Source organism: Dasypus novemcinctus, chromosome 21 (assembly GCF_030445035.2).
Source record: "Dasypus novemcinctus isolate mDasNov1 chromosome 21, mDasNov1.1.hap2, whole genome shotgun sequence".
Classification (NCBI taxonomy): Eukaryota; Metazoa; Chordata; class Mammalia; order Cingulata; family Dasypodidae; genus Dasypus; species Dasypus novemcinctus.
Genome location: NC_080693.1, coordinates 28651663 through 28670697, shown reverse-complemented (window position 1 = coordinate 28670697; position 19035 = coordinate 28651663). Strand labels below are relative to the sequence as shown.

Sequence of the window (19035 nt, the reverse complement as noted above, 5' to 3'; positions counted from 1 at the left end):
CCCGAAAGAATCTAACTGATTGCGAATAACTTACTGGCACACCAGAACAAAATCCAACGCTATTTAAAGGAATATAAACAAAAACAAGAACAAAACAAAACAAACCCCGGCATTAACAACATGAAATTTACTATGTCTGGAATCCATTAAAAAATTACCAGGCATACAAAGAAGCAGGAAAATATGACCCATAACTAGGAGAAAAATCCATCAATGGAAACAGAACCAAAAATGAAAGGAATGATGGAATTAGAAGATGAAGACATTAAAAGAGCTATTATAAATGTGCTCCAAATATTTAAGAAGAGAGGAAAACATATAATGATGAAGAGAAATGAAACCAAATGGACCTTCTAGAGGTTAAAACAATAGCTAAAATAAAAAAATACAATGGACAGGACTAATAACAGATTAGACATTGCAGAGGAAGAAAAAAATCAAAGTTGAAGACACAGTAATAGAAACTATTCAAAATGAAGCACAGAGAGAATGAAAAAAAAAAAATGAACAGAGCATTAGTGACACAAAATACAATACAAAACAGTCTAATACAAATGTATAACTTGTGTTCTTGTGGGAGGGCAGAAAAAAAATATTTGAAGACAAACATAAAAATTTTTACAAATTTGATGAATATAAACCCAAAGATCCAAGAAGCTCATAAAACAAAAGACTATCTTGGGAAAGCAGACTTGGCCCAGTGGTTAGGGCATCCGCCTACCACATGGGAGGTCCACGGTTCAAACCCCAGGCCTCCTTGATCCGTGTGGAGCTGGCCCATGCGCAGTGCTGATGTGCGCAAGGAGTGCCGTGCCACGCAGGGGTGTCCCCACATAGGGGAGCCCCATGTGCAAGGAGTGTGCCCCATAAGGAGCCACCCAGCGCAAAAGAACAGCCTGCCCAGGAATGGCGCCGAACACATGGAGAGCTGACACAAGATGGTGCAACAAAAAGAAACATAGATTCCTGTGCCGCTGACAACAAAAGCAGACAAAGAAGAAATCGTAGCAAACAGACACAGAGAACAAACAACTTGGGTGGCGTTGGGGAGAGGAGAGAAATAAAATAAATAAATAAATCTTTAAAAAAAAAAAGACTATCTTGTTAAGATGTCAGTTTTTCCCAAATTGACCTATAAATTCAATGAATGCCAATCAAAACCCCAGCAGGCTCTTTCACAGAAATTGACAAACTGTTTCTAACATTTATATGGAAAGGCAAAGGACTGGAATAGCCAAAATAATTCTGAAAAAGAACAACATTGATCTACATTACCCGATTTTAAGACTTACTACAAATCCACAGTAGTCAAGACAGGGAGTATTAAAGACAGGCATTAAAGGAATAGAATACAGTCCAGTCCATAAATAGACAAAGACTTATACATTTGGTCAATTTTCAACAAAAGTACCAAGGTAATTCAGTGGGGGAAAGGATAGTCTGTTCATAAATGGCCCTAAAAGAATTAGATGCTCATCTACAAAAACAAACACAAAAACAAAAAAGAACCCTGACCTTTACCCCACACCACACACAAAACAGCACACATACTGCCTGATACTTAAGAAGAGTGAGACTGCTTCAGAGCACATAATGGTTAAATAAGCCAGATTGTTTAGTGTTTGGCAAATTAAATCAAAAGGGTACTTACAATGTAATACTTCCATTGTACTATTGATTACATAAAATGGATAGTTACATGAATGCCAGTACAATTATTCTGAGTTCACATTTCTGTAGCCACCTGACTCTATAATGCATCTAAATAACCCATTAGAAAACAAACTGACACAGACAAAGGAAAAATTAAATGTTCACAACCCAAATATCTGGCTAACCCCAAAACAGAGCCATATGCACAAAGTAACAGTGTGGAAATGGGCCTGAAAATTATCCCATTCAACCACATCATTTCAGAGATAAAGATAGAGAAGCTCAGGGAGTTACAACTTCCTTTTTAAAAAGAATCACATTGAGGGGATAGAATCAAGGTATATTCATTGATTTTAGGGTACACAGGGATTAGACAATTTTCTTCCAATCTTAGAAAATATGTTTATGCTTGAGACCTGTTTTCCTTTTCCGGGTTTTTATATCGACAATCACAGCCCTGTTCTTCTCAGTGAAGTGCTTCAAGATGATCACATTATGTGGTTCATTGGCATTATCCATATAAACACAGCGGGTCCCCACACAGAGAACCTAGAACATGACATGGAGTGACAGAGAAGGCAACTCAATAGCACATCAAGTCAGAAAAGAACAATTAATTAGGCACAAGCCTAGCCCCTTTTGCTTGTGCTCGTCTTCAACAAGTACTCAAGTACAAGGACAGGGCTGTTCTCATCTCTAAGCCCAAAGGGCTGGTGCAAAATCAGCTGAAGTGCCAGCTAGATAAAGCCATGTTTTTATAGTCCTTTTTGTCCTAATCCATTTAGAAACATGGAGATTAGAAATGAGATCAAGACAGATGCCTAAGTGAAACACATGTGTACTTTCAAGTTCTTTGTAATTAAAAGTGATATGTTACCTATTATTCAAAGTAAACTACCGGCTAGTGAAATGAATTAGGTGGCTACTTTGTTATAAGTGCAATTTGAACAAAACACCCCTTACCCTAGAAAATATATCAAAACTGTAAAAGCAAATTATACAAGAACTAGAAAAAAAAATCTTCCAAAGATGGATGCTATAGAGACACAGCTGTGTACGATGGGGAGTGGATGGGGTGGCCAGGCCTTCAGAATGATGTACCTGGGGAAAGCCGACCAGCACGAGCAGGGTGAAGATGTTGGTGTGCTTCAGCTGGAAAGGTAGCTGCTTGATGCAATGGTCTGTGAAGGTGGCAATGACGTCACGCCACAGCGGGGCACTGTTGAGTGACCGCAGGATCTCTGCCATGGAGCACGCCCAGTCCAAGCCTACCCGACTAGAAAGTAAGACTCCATTAGGTGGCAGTACAGTAGAACTCCAAAACCCAACTCATCAGAGTACCCTGCATCCCAAGGCAGACCAGGAGGCATGACAAAGAGCCATTCATTAATTAGCTTAAAACCTACTGGAACAATGATTTTCATATGATGGTAAAAAAACCAAAACAAAACACTCAAAAAAACCCACATTCTGTTACTTATCTACTCAATCTACAATTATGTTTTTAAAAAATCTCTACAAAAACTCACACATATCTGCAAGTGTGTGTGCTTGTATTAACACACATGAAAAAGGTTTGGAAGGGTATTATTAAAACAGCACCAGGCACATTTTTTTTCCTTCATTTTTGTTCTTCAAATTTGATACAGTATGCTATTTTTAAGATGGCAATAGATTTATTTTCTTCAACCCCAAGGTCTGCATTTATTGCTCTCAGGAATAAAAAAAACAGAAATTAAATTATCAGAGAATTGAGTCAGCAGACAGTACTGAAACTGTTCAGCTGACACCCTTGTAAGCATCATTTTGCTGTTGGGGTTGACAACACTGCTAATAAAGCCAAGTCTAAGGAAGTGGATTTGGCTCAACGGATAGAGCATCTGCCTACCACATGGGAGGTCCAGGGTTTGAACCCGGGGCCTCCTGACCCAGGTGGTGAGCTGGCCCACATGCAGTGCTGATGCGCGCAAGGAGTGCCGTGCCACGGGGTGGTGTCCCCCACATAGGGGAGCCCCACACACAAAGGAGTGCGCCCCAGAAGGAGAGCCGCCCCACGTGAAAAAAGTGCACCCTGCCCAGGGTAGCGCCACACACATGGAGAGCTGACACAGCAAGATGATGCAACAAAAAGAGACACAGATTCCTGGTGCCGCTAACAAGAATACAAGCGGACATAGACGAAGACACAGTGAATGGACACAGAGCAGACAACTGGGGGGCGGGAAAGGGGAGAGAAATAAAAAAATAAAAAACAAAAAACCAAAAAACCCCAAGTCTATTCTCACAAAAGATTCCCTGAGAACAGGACTATAGCACACTGAAACAAACCATTTGTCAGTCCCTGACTTAATGTATTGAACACCAAGATGGGACAGGGTGGGGGAGGCTGGGTGAGTGAGAACTGGGGCTACCTGTCCAGACAGACCGCTCCCAGGCTGAAGAGCAGGTGGGTGGTCTTCCAGCCATCAGGCGTGATGGAACTGTCCCCTGCCGCAAACAGGTTGTGTTTGGCTGAGAGGACCTTGACCACTGCAGAATCTACCTCTGCTGGTGAAAGGCGGATGATTAGCTGTCCCAGAAGACCCAGGGTGGGATGGTAGGTTTCATTCAGGTGGCCTGCATTTGAGATGACAACCTGAAACATGAGTGGGAGGACGTGCTCCAGGTCTACCAGGGAAACTGTGGGGCCCTGTTGAGAGATGGAGAAAAGAAGTTAATAAAAAACCACACAACCACCGCCAGCTATCACTCCATTCCTTCGTGTGTTTGTTACAACCAGCCCATTGCCAAAGGATCTATGCAGTGGTCTTCAATAAATGCCATATGCACACTCAAATGTAAAATAAACATTCTCCAGTATCACCTAGCAATCCTACTTTTAATTTTTCTTTACATTGAGAAATTTAGATTTTTTTTTTAGGGAATCCCCTTTAATATGCCCATTATAAAAGAATTCAAATAATTCAGAAATACAGTTCCCCATAACCATCCCCCTGCCAATGCCTAGGAGATAACTGTCAACAGTGATGAAACTTTCTCTGCCTGTTTATATATTCTATAATATATAAAGTTAAAAATTAAGTTATTTTTCTTCCTTTAAATTCCATTCCCTAACAATGCCTAGGAGATAACTGTGAACAGTGATGAACTTTTCTCTATGCCTGTTTATATATAATATTTAAGTTAAAAATTAAGTTATTTTTCTTTCTTTAAATTCCACTCTGCAACTTACTTTTTTTCATTAATATGACATCTTTCCCATATAGAGTTCCTTAATCATCTTAATGGCTGCACATTACTGTGTTTTATAGTTAAAACTTAACCGATTTCATGGGTTCGCTACTGACAGACATTTCACTTGTTTCCAATTATTTTGCCACTTATTAATAAATAACCTGGTACATACATCTTTGCACACTTACCCCAGTTCCCCCACCACCATGGAAAAAAAATGCACAACACTGGAGAGAACATTTAACATTTTTAGTTATTGTCAGGGTGATTAAACAGGATACTAAATCTATAATAGAAGTCGAAGAAATCGAAGAATAAAAAGTTCTTGGAAATCAAAAATGATTCTCAGGAAAGCTTGGCATGGGGTGTCAGAACCTAAGAACAGTGAGGAAAATGTCCATGTAGTGGGTGGTCCAGTGTGGGGTCGGGCCCTATAGGGTTCCCATGGAGAGGGGGGCCTAGTGTGGGGAACCAGAGCACGGGTGGGGTGAGGAGGGCATCCAAGCAGGGAACAGTCAAGTATGGGGAGTTAGAGCCTGAAGTCTGAGTGTGGTGAGGATAGCCCTGCACGGGTGTCAGAGCACATCCAAGCAGGAAGTTTGGCCTGGGATGGGGAATGAGTCTGAGAAGGGCAAGGAGAGTGTTGCCACTGAATAGCAGCCTTTGTGGTCTCAATGCATTATGGCAAGGGATGCGTGACACCCCAAGTGTGGTGAGGAAGACACCCAGTGGAGAGAGGCCCAGGGTAGGGTGTAAGGAGTCCGAGCAGGGAGAGGAGGATGCTTACAAAGGAAAAAGGGGGGCAGCAGAGGTGGGAGAGTGATCAAATAAGTAATTCTATTAAGAATAATGGGATCCAGGTGTTTCACTGTTAAAGACATGGGCTACACATACAAAAAAGGAAAAACTAGAATGAACCTTGTGGTTTTAGAACGGTATTAGAGGGCCTGGTATAAATTCATGATTCATTCTTTTTCTCTCTCTCTCTCAACTCGGGTTTCTAAATCTTGGTACTACTGACATTTTGGGTCAGATAATTCTTGGAGGGGTAGGCTACGAACTCTGAGATGTTTAGCAGCATCCCTAACCTCTACCCACTAGATGCCAGTAATATGTTCCAGTTATGACAACCAAAAATGTCCCCAGCCATTGCCAAATATCTCGTGGGGAACAAAATCACCTTCCATTGAGAATCACTGCTCTAAACAGACATAAGAAAATGGAGGTAAAATGTACACACACACATCCCCTAGCTCTGTCCACTGAGAAGGCCTGGGAGCAGTGTCATGCTGTTAGCAGTGAGCATACCTAATGCCCAAACCTTGGTTTCTAAATACTATTCTCTACTACAAGGAAATATGACACCTAGAAAACTGGCTGATTCCAGAGATAGGGAAGGGAGAGTTCAAGATAAGCCTGAACTATCTTGTAACAGAAAGCTGAAAAATAAAAAATGGGGACATGTTAAAAGGACACATAAGACTGTCTGAATAGGCATCCTCTGGCCAAACCCAGATCAATTTAATAAAGCATCAAAATAAGTAATGAGAATAATGGATTACAATCCATGGGGGGCAAAAACACAAAATCATGAGATGATAATGATATAATTAAATGAACAAATAAACCAGAAGTTTGAGGAGGAAAGGGTATTTACATGGTTTCATGCTATATCATGACATGATAAATATTTCCTAATTGCAGGGGAAAAAAGGTAACTTCAGAGTGGAGAAGCCTGGATAGTACCACATGATCAAGATGAACGTGATCAAGAATGAAACAAATCAAAATCGTGTTCCACTGACAGGCTGCAGTGAGGACGCAGCGCCACGTCTGTGACATTCCTGCCAAAGATGCAAACCCTGAAGCTCATCATGAGGAAAGAACTGACAAACCCAAAGCGAGGGACATTCTATGAAATGGCTGGCCTATATTTCTTTAAAGCATCAAGGGCATGAAAGTTAGAAAAGACTGATAAACTGAGACGTAGAGGAGACTACAGAGACATGACCAAAAATTTCTACACATTATTCTGATCCTGCTTTAAAGACATTTTTGGGGTCACTGGTGAAACTTGAATGGAATCTGAGGATTAGATGGTAGCAACGTATTAATGATAATTTTTATGACCGATGGTTGTACTGTGATTATGTAGGAGAATCTCCTTGTTTGTAGGAAATACACACTATTCAGAGGTGACATGGCATCAACTTGGTAACTTATTCACAAAAGGTCCAGGAAACAATTTCTTTGTATTATACTTCCAACTTTTGTTTAAGTTTGTGATTGTTTCAAAAAACTTAAAACAGTACATATATTAGAGAGGATATAAAGCAGATGAAACTCTGATACACTGATAAATTTTGGAAAGTTGTTTGGAAAGTTGATACACTGATAAATTTTGGAAAACTGAACAGATCCCACCCTATGATGTCCAATGAGAACATTCCTAGGCATGTACCCATCAGAAACGCATTAGTATATTCACAAATGACATGTATAAAAGCATGTTCACAGCACTAATTATATAGCCCCAAAATGTGTTTTTTCCCAAATTGGGAAATTACCCAAATGCCTAACCAAAGTAAAATGGATAAATAAATTGTAGTATATTTACACAATGGAATTCTAGATAACAATGAAAATAAACTAAGATATTCACAGCAACCTGGATAAATCTCACAAACATGATGTTGTGTGAAAGAAATGAGAACAGAAATATATGGCGACTTATTCCATCTATATAAAGCTTGAAAACAGGCAACGCTAATCTATAGTGATAGAGTCAAGAGAGCAGTTACTCTCATGGCGTGGAGTGGTCGTGGCGGATAATGAGGTGCTCTTGAGAGCTGCTGGTAAAACTCTTTCTTGATCTAGTGCTGGTTATATATATATATATATATGATGCTCAGTTTATGAAAATTCACTTGCTATAGACTGATGATCTAGGTACTCTTAAAAAAACGTGTACAGTTCAATGGATTTTAGCACATTCAGAGTTGGGCAATCACCACTACTGGATTCCAGAACATTTTCATCAACCCAAAAGGAAAGCCCATAACCATTAGTCACTCCTTATTTCACCCTAAACTCCCTAACCCTAAACAATCACTATTTTGTTTCTGTCTCTACAGATTTGCTTATTCTGGACATTTCATATAAATTTAATCATATGACGTGGTCTTTTGTGACTGGTTTCTCTCATAATGCTTTCAAGAGTCACCCATACTGCATTATATACCAAGGCTTTATTCCTTTTTATTGTTGAGTAATATCCCATTGTATGGGTATACTAAATTTTGCTTATCCATTCATCAATTGAACATTTGGGTTGTTTCACATTATTAACAGTGCTACAATTTTCTGTGTAGACATGTGATTTCATTTCTCTTAGGCATATACCTAGAAGTGGATTGCTGGGTCATGTAGTGACTCTATGTCTGACCTTTTGAAGAACTGCCACACTGTTTTTCAAAGTGGCTGCACCATTTCACATTTATGAAAAGTTATAAAGTACAGGGAGATACAGAGAAGAAAATTATTTTTATAACCCTACCCTCAAGCGATACATAGATGACTGTTATTAACAGTGTGTTCCAGGATATGACTTTCCTAAAAAATTTTTTCTATGCATAAACCCCACCTTCTCCTTTCAAAAGGAAATGTTTCTCTTACCAACTTTAAAGGAGGTAACATGGCTGCTAGTAATCCCAAAATCCTCTTCTGGGAACACTCAGCAAACACTTGCTCAGGGCTTGGAGTAACTGTCTTTTCCTCTACTGGCTTCTGAGATAATGCTTCTGAATATTCAGCATCTGAGTTGTAAAAACACCAAACTTTCAGATTTTGGCAGTTTCTACACATGTACGAAGAGGCAAGTGAGAATACATGTAAACCACTATGCTCTCCCTGTGCTTCTACAGAGACTATGGCTGGGAGTTTAAAAACCTATTGTGGGAAGTGGATGTGGCTCAAGCAATTGGGCTCCTGTCTACCATATGGGAGGTCCGGAGTTCGATCCTGAGGCCTCCTGGTGAAGGCAGGCTGGCCTCATGGAAAGCTGGTGCAGCAAGATGATGCAACAGAAAGAAACAGAGGACAGACAATAAGAGACGCAGCAGATCTGGATCTGAGATCTCAGATCAGGAGCTGAGGTGGCACAAGAGATTGAACACCTGTCTCCCACTCTGGAAGGTCCTAGGCTCAGTTCCCAGTGCCACCTAAAGAGAAGACAAGCAGATACAGAAGAACACACAGCGAATGGACAGAGAGCAGACAACAAGGGGTGGGGGTGGGGTGCAGAGAATAAATAAATAAATAAATCTTCTAAAAAAATACACACAAAAAACAAAAAAACCTACTGCTTAGGCAGAGATGTAGCTCAGTGGCTGAGTGCCTGCCTCCCATGTATGAGGTCCCAGGCTCAATCCCTGGGACCTAAAAAATAAACAAAAACAAAACAAGAAACCTATTGCTTAACAAGTCTTTGCTCAGATGTTCTCTTCTTGAGAACTGCCCTGACCACCCTATTAAAATTTTCAGCCTGCCCTCCCCACCAGTCCTCCCATACCTTCTGCCCTCCCATTCCCTAACTCTGTTCTTTTGGACTCACAGCCTTTCATCACCTGTCAACATGCTATATTATTTCTATTTATTATTGTCTGTATTGTTTGATATTTTTCTCAGTGATATATCTTAAGTGCTTACAAATGTTTCTGGAGCACAGCAGTTACATGCTGAATTATTTATGGAATGAATAAATTGCATGCGAACCAGGATGCTGATCCTCAGAAGAATCTGACTAGAGTAGATTTTGATGACCTGGACTGACATGGAGTGCTAGACTATTTGCTGGAATTTCATAATTATATGCACTGCAGAGATGAGCCTTAGCTCCACCTGAGAGCTGGGCTCCACAGACAGGGCAGAAGGCCTGGTGCTTACCCCTGCCTCCATCACAGTGGGCGAATGGGAAAGGTCCCACCCCACCTGGCTGCCATAAGGAGGCGGCTGAGGTTTGTTCCCAGTCTCGTCAGCCCACAGCACCTCCACCTCACCACTCTCCAATCTTCCTGAAACACAGCTCTGACCTTGTTGCTGCTAGCCTCTGGCAGGCCAAAAGGCACAATCTTCTCAGGTAGGCATTTGAGGTCTTCCAGGACAGAGTTCTAGGGTACCTTTCCAGTTTCATCTTCCTGTGTTCTACTCCTTCTCTACACACCTGCCAAAAGGGACTTTTCCCTTGAATTCGTCTGGTGGTTTCCCACTTTGGGGCCTTTGCTCGTGTTGTTCTTTCTACCTTGAGTGCCGTTCCCCACAGCAGATCTTATCATAGTGAAGGGCCCTGCACCCCTTCCTTTACATTGCTTTATGTGGATAAAATCTGTTTCAGATAAATTCCAACCATTTACATCTCTTTTGGACAGAATCACATTCAACCTTTAGTGATAGTTATCTATACCTTCATCTTAAACTCTCCTAGACTGTGAGCTCCTGGAGGACAGGAACTGTATGTCTGTCTGTTCTTGGTCCATTTTATCGCCAGAGCCTATGACAGTGTGTGCCACATAGAAAGTACTCAGTAAATATGAGGAATAAATAAGGTAGGAGAGCAAAGTGAGGTAAAGATGGCTTTCAAAGTGTCATCAGCACAATCAGTACAGAAATGAGAAACCATGCACCCTTGGCTGCTAGTCAATTTTAAATTGTGTGCAACAAATAGCTCAGGGATGGGTATGTGCGCATTTTAAGATGAAAGAGATCAAGTTAAATAGTCTTTACCTGGAAGTTCTGTACATGTGCTGGCAACTGCAGATGAGTCTGAAATTTGGGTCTGGCATGAAGGATCCTTCATTAATGATATACTTTCATCTGTCTTATTTCTCTGCTTGCAATCTAAATATCTGATTTCCTTATGAATATGAACTTTTCCCTAAAAAAGAATTAAGGTCTTTTGTAACAAAATTTTACTCCACTAACATAATTTTTTAATCATTAGCAAACCAGTCTTAATAGACAAACTTTTGAATTCCATTAGAAAACAGAATACAGAAACAGAGAAAGAAATATCACTCATTTCTTAAAATATATCTATATTCTGTATTAAGATATCAATCATTGCATCACATCCCACCCCCCGCAACATCTTCCAAATGCCTCAATCAGAGCCTGCAGGTCACCTAAGTGATGGCTCCTTTATAAACATCTAGTAAACCTTATTTAACTTTCAGAAGCCAAGTATGAAAGTTTTTCCATTGGGAAAAAGAAAAAGCAGATGTCCTTTTATTACACTAAGTTGACTACCTTTGATGTGCTTTTTTTTTTTTAAGAGCTTTTTTCTAAAAGTATCTTTAAAAAATTTTTTTTTTCTTCTTTATTTTCTTTTAATGTTACATTAAAAAAATATGAGGTCCCCATATACCCCCACCCCACCCATACCACCCCTCCCACATCAACAACCTCTTCCATCATTGTGGCACATCCACTGCACCCGGTGAATACATTCTGGAGCACCGCTGCAGCACATGGAAGGTGGTCCACATTGTAGCCCACACTCTCCCCCAGTCCACCCAGTGGCCCACGGCAGGACACACAATGTCCAGCAGTTTCCAACCTTTATTTATTTATTTTTTCTTTCCCTCCCCCTCTCCTGCTGGTTTTGCTGTCTGTGTCCATTTACTGTGTGATTGCCTGTATCTATTTCTCATTTTGTCTTCTCTTCTTGTCTTTCTCCTCTAGGATTCACCAGGATTCGATCCTGGGGACCTCTGATGTGGAGAGAGGTTCCCTGTCAATTGTGCCACCTCTGTTCCTGGTCTCTGCTGCGCTTCACCTTAACTCTCCCCTTCGTCTCTCTTTTGTTGCATCACCATCTTGCTGCGTGACTCACTTGTGCAGGTACTGGCTCACCATGCTGACACTTGGCTTGCCACGTGGGTACTGGCTTACCACATGGGCACTCACACGGGTACTCGGCCACCACATGGGCACTTGCATGGGCGCTCGGCCTGCCATGGAGGCACTTGCGTGGGCACTCAGCTCACCAAGTGGGCACTCGGCTTGAAGCACGGGCACCCGCATGGGCACTCAGCTCGTTGTGCGGGCACTCGGCTTACTGCATGGGCGCTTGGCTTGCTATGTGATGCGCTTTTAAGAATTCCATTTTGGAAATGAGACATGCTAAGGGGACTCTCCCTGGAGCCATTAGAGTTTTCTGGGATGGGAGTCTGGTGGAGAACTATCCAGATGGGAAGAGTGCCAGCCCTCAGCCTGTATTTCCTCAGGCAACACTAGAATCAACCAATGATTACCTGCATTCCGTGGGCCCTCAGGGAGCTTTGTGCTGTCACACAGCCTCATACAAGAAATCCAGGTAACCTGAAGTCTTTAACGCATGGCAGAGGCAGCCCAGCTTCAAGAAGTCTGGGAACACCAAAACTCTTTGGAGTCAAAGGCAGAGTAGTACAGGACACCAAACCCAAGAAGAAACTGACATCTCTCAATGGCAGCCAACTTACCCTGCCCCCTCTAGATTATGGGCCTATGCAGATTAAAGAGACATGACAACTAAATGCCATGGGATCCTGGACCAAGAGGAGGGAAAGCTATACAAGCTGTGATTGGAATAACTAACAAATGTGAATATGGACTGTGGATAAAATATTAACTATGTTAAGTTTCTTGATTTTTGATTATTGTATCGCGGGCCTATAAGAGAACATCCCCGTTCTTAAATACTGGAGTACTAGGGGTAAAGGAACATGATGTCTCCAACTTATTCTCAAATGGTTTGGGGAACAACTTATACATATACATAAACATATACATATACATATTCTTATGTTTAGAAATATTTAGAGAAATAGAGAAAGAAAGGGAGAATATATGACTAACATGTTTGAATACACAGAGTTTAATACATCATCATCTGTTTTCCAAACAGACGGTGACTTTTATAATATAGAGATAGCTGGCTAGCATCTCCTTAACCTAGTGCTCAAACCGCACCAACAATGACATTTCCCTTCACATTCAGGGGAAATATTTCATAGAAAGTACACACTGGAATCTTCCCTGGAGCGGAAAGGCAGAAGGCACTGTGGCCAATTTACTAAACTGTTGTGAAGCTGCAGCTTAATAAGAATGTTTACGGGAATGATAGAATTAAAAACCAGCAATTTTTCAGTACTTTTTCTGCTCTGGAGAAAGTGAGAGAAGTGAAGATCTGTCTTTTGTGAGACTGCTTAGTAAGATTTGGGAAAACACTTCTCCTAAGAGGTGAAGAGAGACTCGGTACAGTACGGAGGAGAGATAACAGCCATTTAGTTGGATTACAATGGTCTGGCTAGTGTGGCTAATCTCTTGGAATCTATGTGTTAATTTCTGAATTGGACTTCTGAATTTTTCGGCCACGAACAAAATTTGTGAGAATAAATGATCTAATTGGAGCATTCATGATTAATGCAAGTATAATTGAATTTATTCTTCAATTGGGTGATTTTCTTACTTCATTCTATAGCTTTTTGTTTTCTACATAGCACAAAATTCCAGCTAAATCTGCTCATATTCTTAGGGGTGTGGTGACAGAGTTACCAGCATTTAGGTTCTAGATACTGTCCAGTTTGGACCAGCTGGGTGAGATTTGGCCTATTGTTTCATTTCACATTCTTTGACTGATGACATCTAATGTGGTTATAATTCTGATATTCTTGATTGGCTGTATTTATGAGTTGGGGATTTGGACAGTACTAAACTGTGATAACAGGTTTATGAATATATCTTGATTCCTTTGCAATTAGTTAAACTAACCACATCCCACAAACTGGACCCTGATCTGGTCCAGGCCAATTGATAACTTTCAGGGTCCACTTTGAGAGTGGCTTCCACTGATCTAATTATTGCACTGGTAAATTCTTAAGGAGCAAGCCCTTTGCCAGGTGCCTCTATACCCTAGAAAGAGACCTTTAAATTATTATTCCCCTGAGACTGAATCAGGGTTCCTGGAGTAGTGATGGATAGTGGGTCAGAACAAATGCTGCCCAGGAAATTCCATTGCTTTAGGGTGCTGCTGGAGAAGACAGTGCTTGACTGTGGATAAGCCTGTCCAAGGAGAGGAAATGAAGCAGTCAAATTACCCATGAGCAAAGATGAATACTGGCAATATATTTTAGCCTCAAAATTAGCTCTTAAGTCTGTACTTGAAAGTGGGGGAGGGAAACGGACTTTGGCCCTGTGGTTAGGGTGTCCGTCTACCACATGGGAGGTCCGAGGTTCAAACGGGCCTCCTCGACCCGTGTGGAGCTGGCCCATGCACAGTGCTGATGCGCGCAAAGGAGTGCCGCGCCATGCAGGGGTGCCCCCCGCGTAGGGGAGCCCCACGTGCAAGGAGTGCACCCGTAAGGAGAGCCGCCCAGCGTGAAAGAAAGTGCAGCCTGCCCAGGAATGGTGCCGCCCACACTTCCCCTGCCGCTGACGACAACAGAAGCGGACAAAGAAACAAGATGCAGCAAAAAGACACAGAAAACAGACAACCGGGGGAGGGGAGGGGAATTAAATAAATAAAAATAAATCTTAAAAAAAAAAAAAAGTGGGGGAGGGGTAACAGATAAACAATTATCTAGCATTTCTGAATATATATATACATATTTATTTTATTTTTATTTTTAAAGAAGGCACTGGGGACCTTGTACATGCGAAGCAGGAGCTCAACTACTGATCTACACCAATACCACCAAACTTTTTTTTCTTACTATATTGATCCTTGTTCTATTATGTAGATAGGAGAGAAATGGAAAAGGAGATAAAGGGGCGAGCTGAGCCACCTACTCGAAGACTAAGGCAGTATTTAAATCCCAAAGGAATTTATCTTTGAATTAGAGCCAAAGGGAATGTAAACTGAATGATATATAATTGACCTCTTGTCTGCAAAGAGGGAACTCCCTAGAAATGAAACTGCATAACATAAACTGATGAAACAGTACTGTGCTATGCCAAAAATATAAACATGCCTTTTCTGGGCCTTACCTGTATTGTTCATTCTGTATAGAAAAGCCAGTACATGTATGATGCATAACAGCCTTCCTGTAGTTGATATGTAGGGATATAATTTTTATTTTCTCTGCACCTGGGGGAATGACCCAGGCTTCAAGTCTCACAAAGCCTGGATCCTTTGGTGCTTAAGTGTGGCATGTCATAAGATGCTGGAAGTGCACAAGAAGATACAATTATCTCCCAGACTCAAAGATGAAGAGTGCTGACTTATCTGGTCTCTCCTGATAATGTTCTTTCAGCCACCATCATGATTTGCAGGTGGTTGTAGTACTGCATGGAGGAGTTTTGTGATTGAAAACAGCAACACTTCAGAGATAAGTTTGAAGCGCTGTTATGTTGCCAGACTCCTGCTGGCTCTAGGTTGTATAACGTAAATTTTTTTCAAGTTTTTGCCAATTATCCTTGCTTTTGTCTTCCTTTAAATCAAAGTGGGGTCCCAGTGAAAAAAGTGGGGATTCGTGACATGACAGAGACAGGAAAGAAGTATTAGCAGCTGCCTAGGTAAAGTCAGGGGCATTTACAGCAGAAACTCAAGTTTGGAGGCCACATCACAGACACAAAATTATGCCTTTCCACTAAACAATCTTTAGTGTCACAAACACAGATTATGCCTGGATCCAGAAAGGCTCTTCTTCTATTTACAATTCTATATAACTACTGTATCTATTTGATAAAGAGTAAGCACTCAGTAACACCTTTTGATTGACTGAATATAAAAATAGCTACACATATATAGAATTCACCATGGGTCCAGAATTAAACTCTTTCCGGACATAATCTTACCCAGTTCTGATAAAAGGGCCAGGAGGCAGGTAATAGCATTTAACACTGATATGGAGCTTCTTATGAACACTGTTCTAAGCATTTTACATATATTAACTCAATGAATCCTCGTGACTGTCCTATGGAATAGCTATTACTATTACCATTTCTATTTTACAGCTAAGAAAACTGAAGCAGGCGGTGGACTTGGTCCAGTGGTTAGGGCGTCCATCTACCACATGGGAGGTCTGCGTTTCAAACCCCGGGCCTCCTTGACCCATGTGGAGCTGGCCCATGCGCAGTGCTGATGTGCGCAAGGAGTGCCGTGCCACGCAGGGGTGTCCCTCACATAGGGGAGCCCCATGCGCAAGGAGTGCGCCCTGAAAGGAGAGCCGCCCAGCGCCAAAGGAAGTGCAGCCTGTCTAAGAATGGTGCCGCCCACATGGAGAAAAGACACAACAAGATGATGCAACAAAAAGAAACACAGATTCCCATGCCGCTGACAACAGAAGCGGACAAAGAAGATGCAGCAAACAGACACAGAGAACAGACAACCAGGTGTGGGGGGAGGGGAGAGAAATAAATAAATAAATCTTAAAAAAAAAAAAAGAAAAAGAAAACTGAAGCAAAAGGATCGCATTAACTTGCCCATTGGGGAGGAGATGTAATTCAAGGGGCTGAGCTTGTACTTCCCATATATAAAGTCCCAGGTTCGGTCCCCAGCACCTCCTAAAAACAAATGAAAAACCACCTCTCACTGGGGAGTGGCAGTAGCTCAGTGGTTGAGCACCTGCTTCCCATGTACAAGGGCCTGGGTTCAATTACCAGTATCTCCTAATAAACAAAAAAAAACTTGCTCAAGGTCTGACAGAGCAGAGACCTGAACCCAGGCAGTCTGGGTCTTAACTCCTCTGCTGTGCTGACTGGTGTGCATGGCTCTCTCTGTTTAGGGGTTACCCTGTGATCACTAAGAACATTACTTACATTGCAGTGCACCAAAGGATCTGCCCCTGACAGCTCTTCAGCAACCTCGACAGCTTTCCTCTTTAGCTGCTCCTCTGGTATCTGGGAGGGCGGAGTGACTGTCAGGGCCTGATTTTCTGGGCTAGATCCACCATCTGGCAATATACCAAGAAGAGCTAGAGCTTTAAGATCTGTATGGGAAGCAAATAAGAGAATAGTTAAAAGCTTGATAACAAGGGTTATTCTCTGCAAATGCCATAGATTACTTGGCTGTTGCCTGGAAATAGACAGCTGAGTTCTACCCAAACCAAACCAAAGAGCACTCAATTCAAATATCCCTGGCTATCCAACCTATTCAGTTCCAGATCTCAGACAGTGAAAGTTAGGATAGTGAAGGCTCTCTGTGTTTTACTAACAACAGAAGAAAAAAGATACAACAGGATTTGTATCTTTTTGTACTTGTATTTGGTACCAATTTTTAAAAACCATAAACAGTAAATTTTATAGAACCACCACAAACCAGCTTTCTAAGTTTCTACTGGCATATAGATGATGAAATTGCTCTCAAACCTGGTATGAGCCCCCGGCTACCTAATACAGGTCTAATTTCTCTAACATTTATTAGAATGGGGAGTCTATAATACTCAAAGAAATTTAACATTCAAGCTAGTTTCTCTCTAGCAATCCTCAGTAAAATGAAAATCATCTAGATATTTTGTTAACCCAACTATTTTACCTGTAAATAGCTCTCTTCTAAAATATAATTGTGTGAAAATTGATTTGCACTCTAGGTTAAAAAAAGGTCTAGATTCCTTCAGCAAAGTTAAATTTGGTAGATTCAAATACTAAACACTCTACCCACACAAAAGTTTTAATTATTAATATTTTACATCTTTATGTAATTATTTTAGAGAAACTAAATACTACTACCATGCCAGCATTTCTCTCAAATGTATTTGGGAACTTAAAATTAAGTTCCACATGAGGGTGAGCCCCTCCAATGGAAAACTGTTTTTTTGTTGCCTCTAAGCAGAGCGCACCATATTTCACTTCTACCAGGGCCTTTCCCTCACAAGCAGCCAATTCATAATTGTGGAATCTAGGTAATGTGTACATGGGAGTTCACAAGCAGCGAGGGTTGGTTGGTTTTGGTTTCACCTTTTCCTTGATGAGCCTTCATCAGGCAGGCCCCAACGAGCTGCACGCACTGGCTCCGCAGGGTGTTGGCATTGCTGCGGGCTTGGGGGTCCAGCTTTTCCCCATCCACGTCCTCTGAACTGGCCAGGTGGGCACTATAGAGAGCCAGAGCGGCGAAAAGCAGCCAGGAGTAGTTGTGGATGTAGGGCTGGATGAGCCTCTGTCGGTCGCTGATCCGAATGGTCACCATCGGGTGGGCCGTGATGCTGTGAGTTGGCAAATGGCTGCCAAGGCAAGATGTTGTTAAGATCTGCAAGCCTTTGTGAGGCTCCAAAAAGGAGAGCAGGACCTGAGGGGAGCCCGTGCACAGCCTTGACTGGGCACTGGTCACCTCAAAGACTCTTGTGGGTCATAGAAACCCTCCGAGATTTTAAAGAGAGGATGGACACTCTCCCCAGAAAAATGAACAAACACAAACACTGCATATATCATTTCAGATTTCACAACCCCAACAAGACTTATCTATGAAAACCAGGTTAAACAAGAATATCTTATTATGAATTTTGGAAGATGTGAGAACATTTTGGTTATGAGAGAAAATGTTCATAATGCTTAGAGATGCATATGAACTACGTAGGAGGGAAATGCCTTCAGGTCTGGAATTTGCTTTAAAATACTTTAACTAATGGGAAAAAAAACAAAACAAAAACAAAACCCAGAAAGGAATAAACTAATCAAGTCACAGCAAAATCTTCATAATTGTTGAATCTAGGTAATGGATATGGGAGTTCACTACACTAGTCTCTACTTTTAGGTACATTTGAAAAATTTTTATAATAAAACCTTTTTCCAAAAAAGTAAGAAGCTTCTTTTGAAAATGAAGGAATGCCTAAAGAAAAATGCAATAGGGTTATAGGTCCTCTGGGACATACCCGTAGGAATATTTCTTTGCGGCATAGCATCCATAGCAAAGATCAAAGTCATCACACACGTTGCAATTCATTCTCCGGCCTATGATCAAACCCTGGCAGTGGTCACACGTAAACTCCATGTTGACCATTTCGTGGTCATCCCCATGGCCCTCAGGCTTCACTCCACCTGGGCAAAAGAAAACAGCAGTGTGAGAGGGATGGGGCAAAGGGTTCCTAGAAAGACTAGCTTCCAAACCTAAACCGATCCCAGCACCAGGGCTATTCCCAATTTATTTCTCAATGGCAGGGGCCACAGGCATCCTCT

The 19035-nt window shown here is 41.5% G+C and overlaps 1 protein-coding gene across 1 annotated transcript in view; it reads right to left on the bottom strand.

Moving 5' to 3' along the window:
• The window catches only part of ZZEF1 (zinc finger ZZ-type and EF-hand domain containing 1), a 156737-nt gene that overhangs the window by 23611 nt on the left and 114091 nt on the right, over nucleotides 1-19035 (bottom strand). The window contains exons 35-42 of the mRNA XM_004476985.4: nucleotides 18732-18897; nucleotides 17821-18083; nucleotides 16684-16853; nucleotides 10669-10819; nucleotides 8563-8702; nucleotides 4065-4342; nucleotides 2755-2929; nucleotides 2070-2202 (exon numbers count right to left, since the gene is read on the bottom strand). Coding sequence (XP_004477042.2) covers nucleotides 2070-2202; nucleotides 2755-2929; nucleotides 4065-4342; nucleotides 8563-8702; nucleotides 10669-10819; nucleotides 16684-16853; nucleotides 17821-18083; nucleotides 18732-18897 — 1476 coding nt within the window. The remainder of the gene's footprint in view (nucleotides 1-2069; nucleotides 2203-2754; nucleotides 2930-4064; nucleotides 4343-8562; nucleotides 8703-10668; nucleotides 10820-16683; nucleotides 16854-17820; nucleotides 18084-18731; nucleotides 18898-19035) is intronic.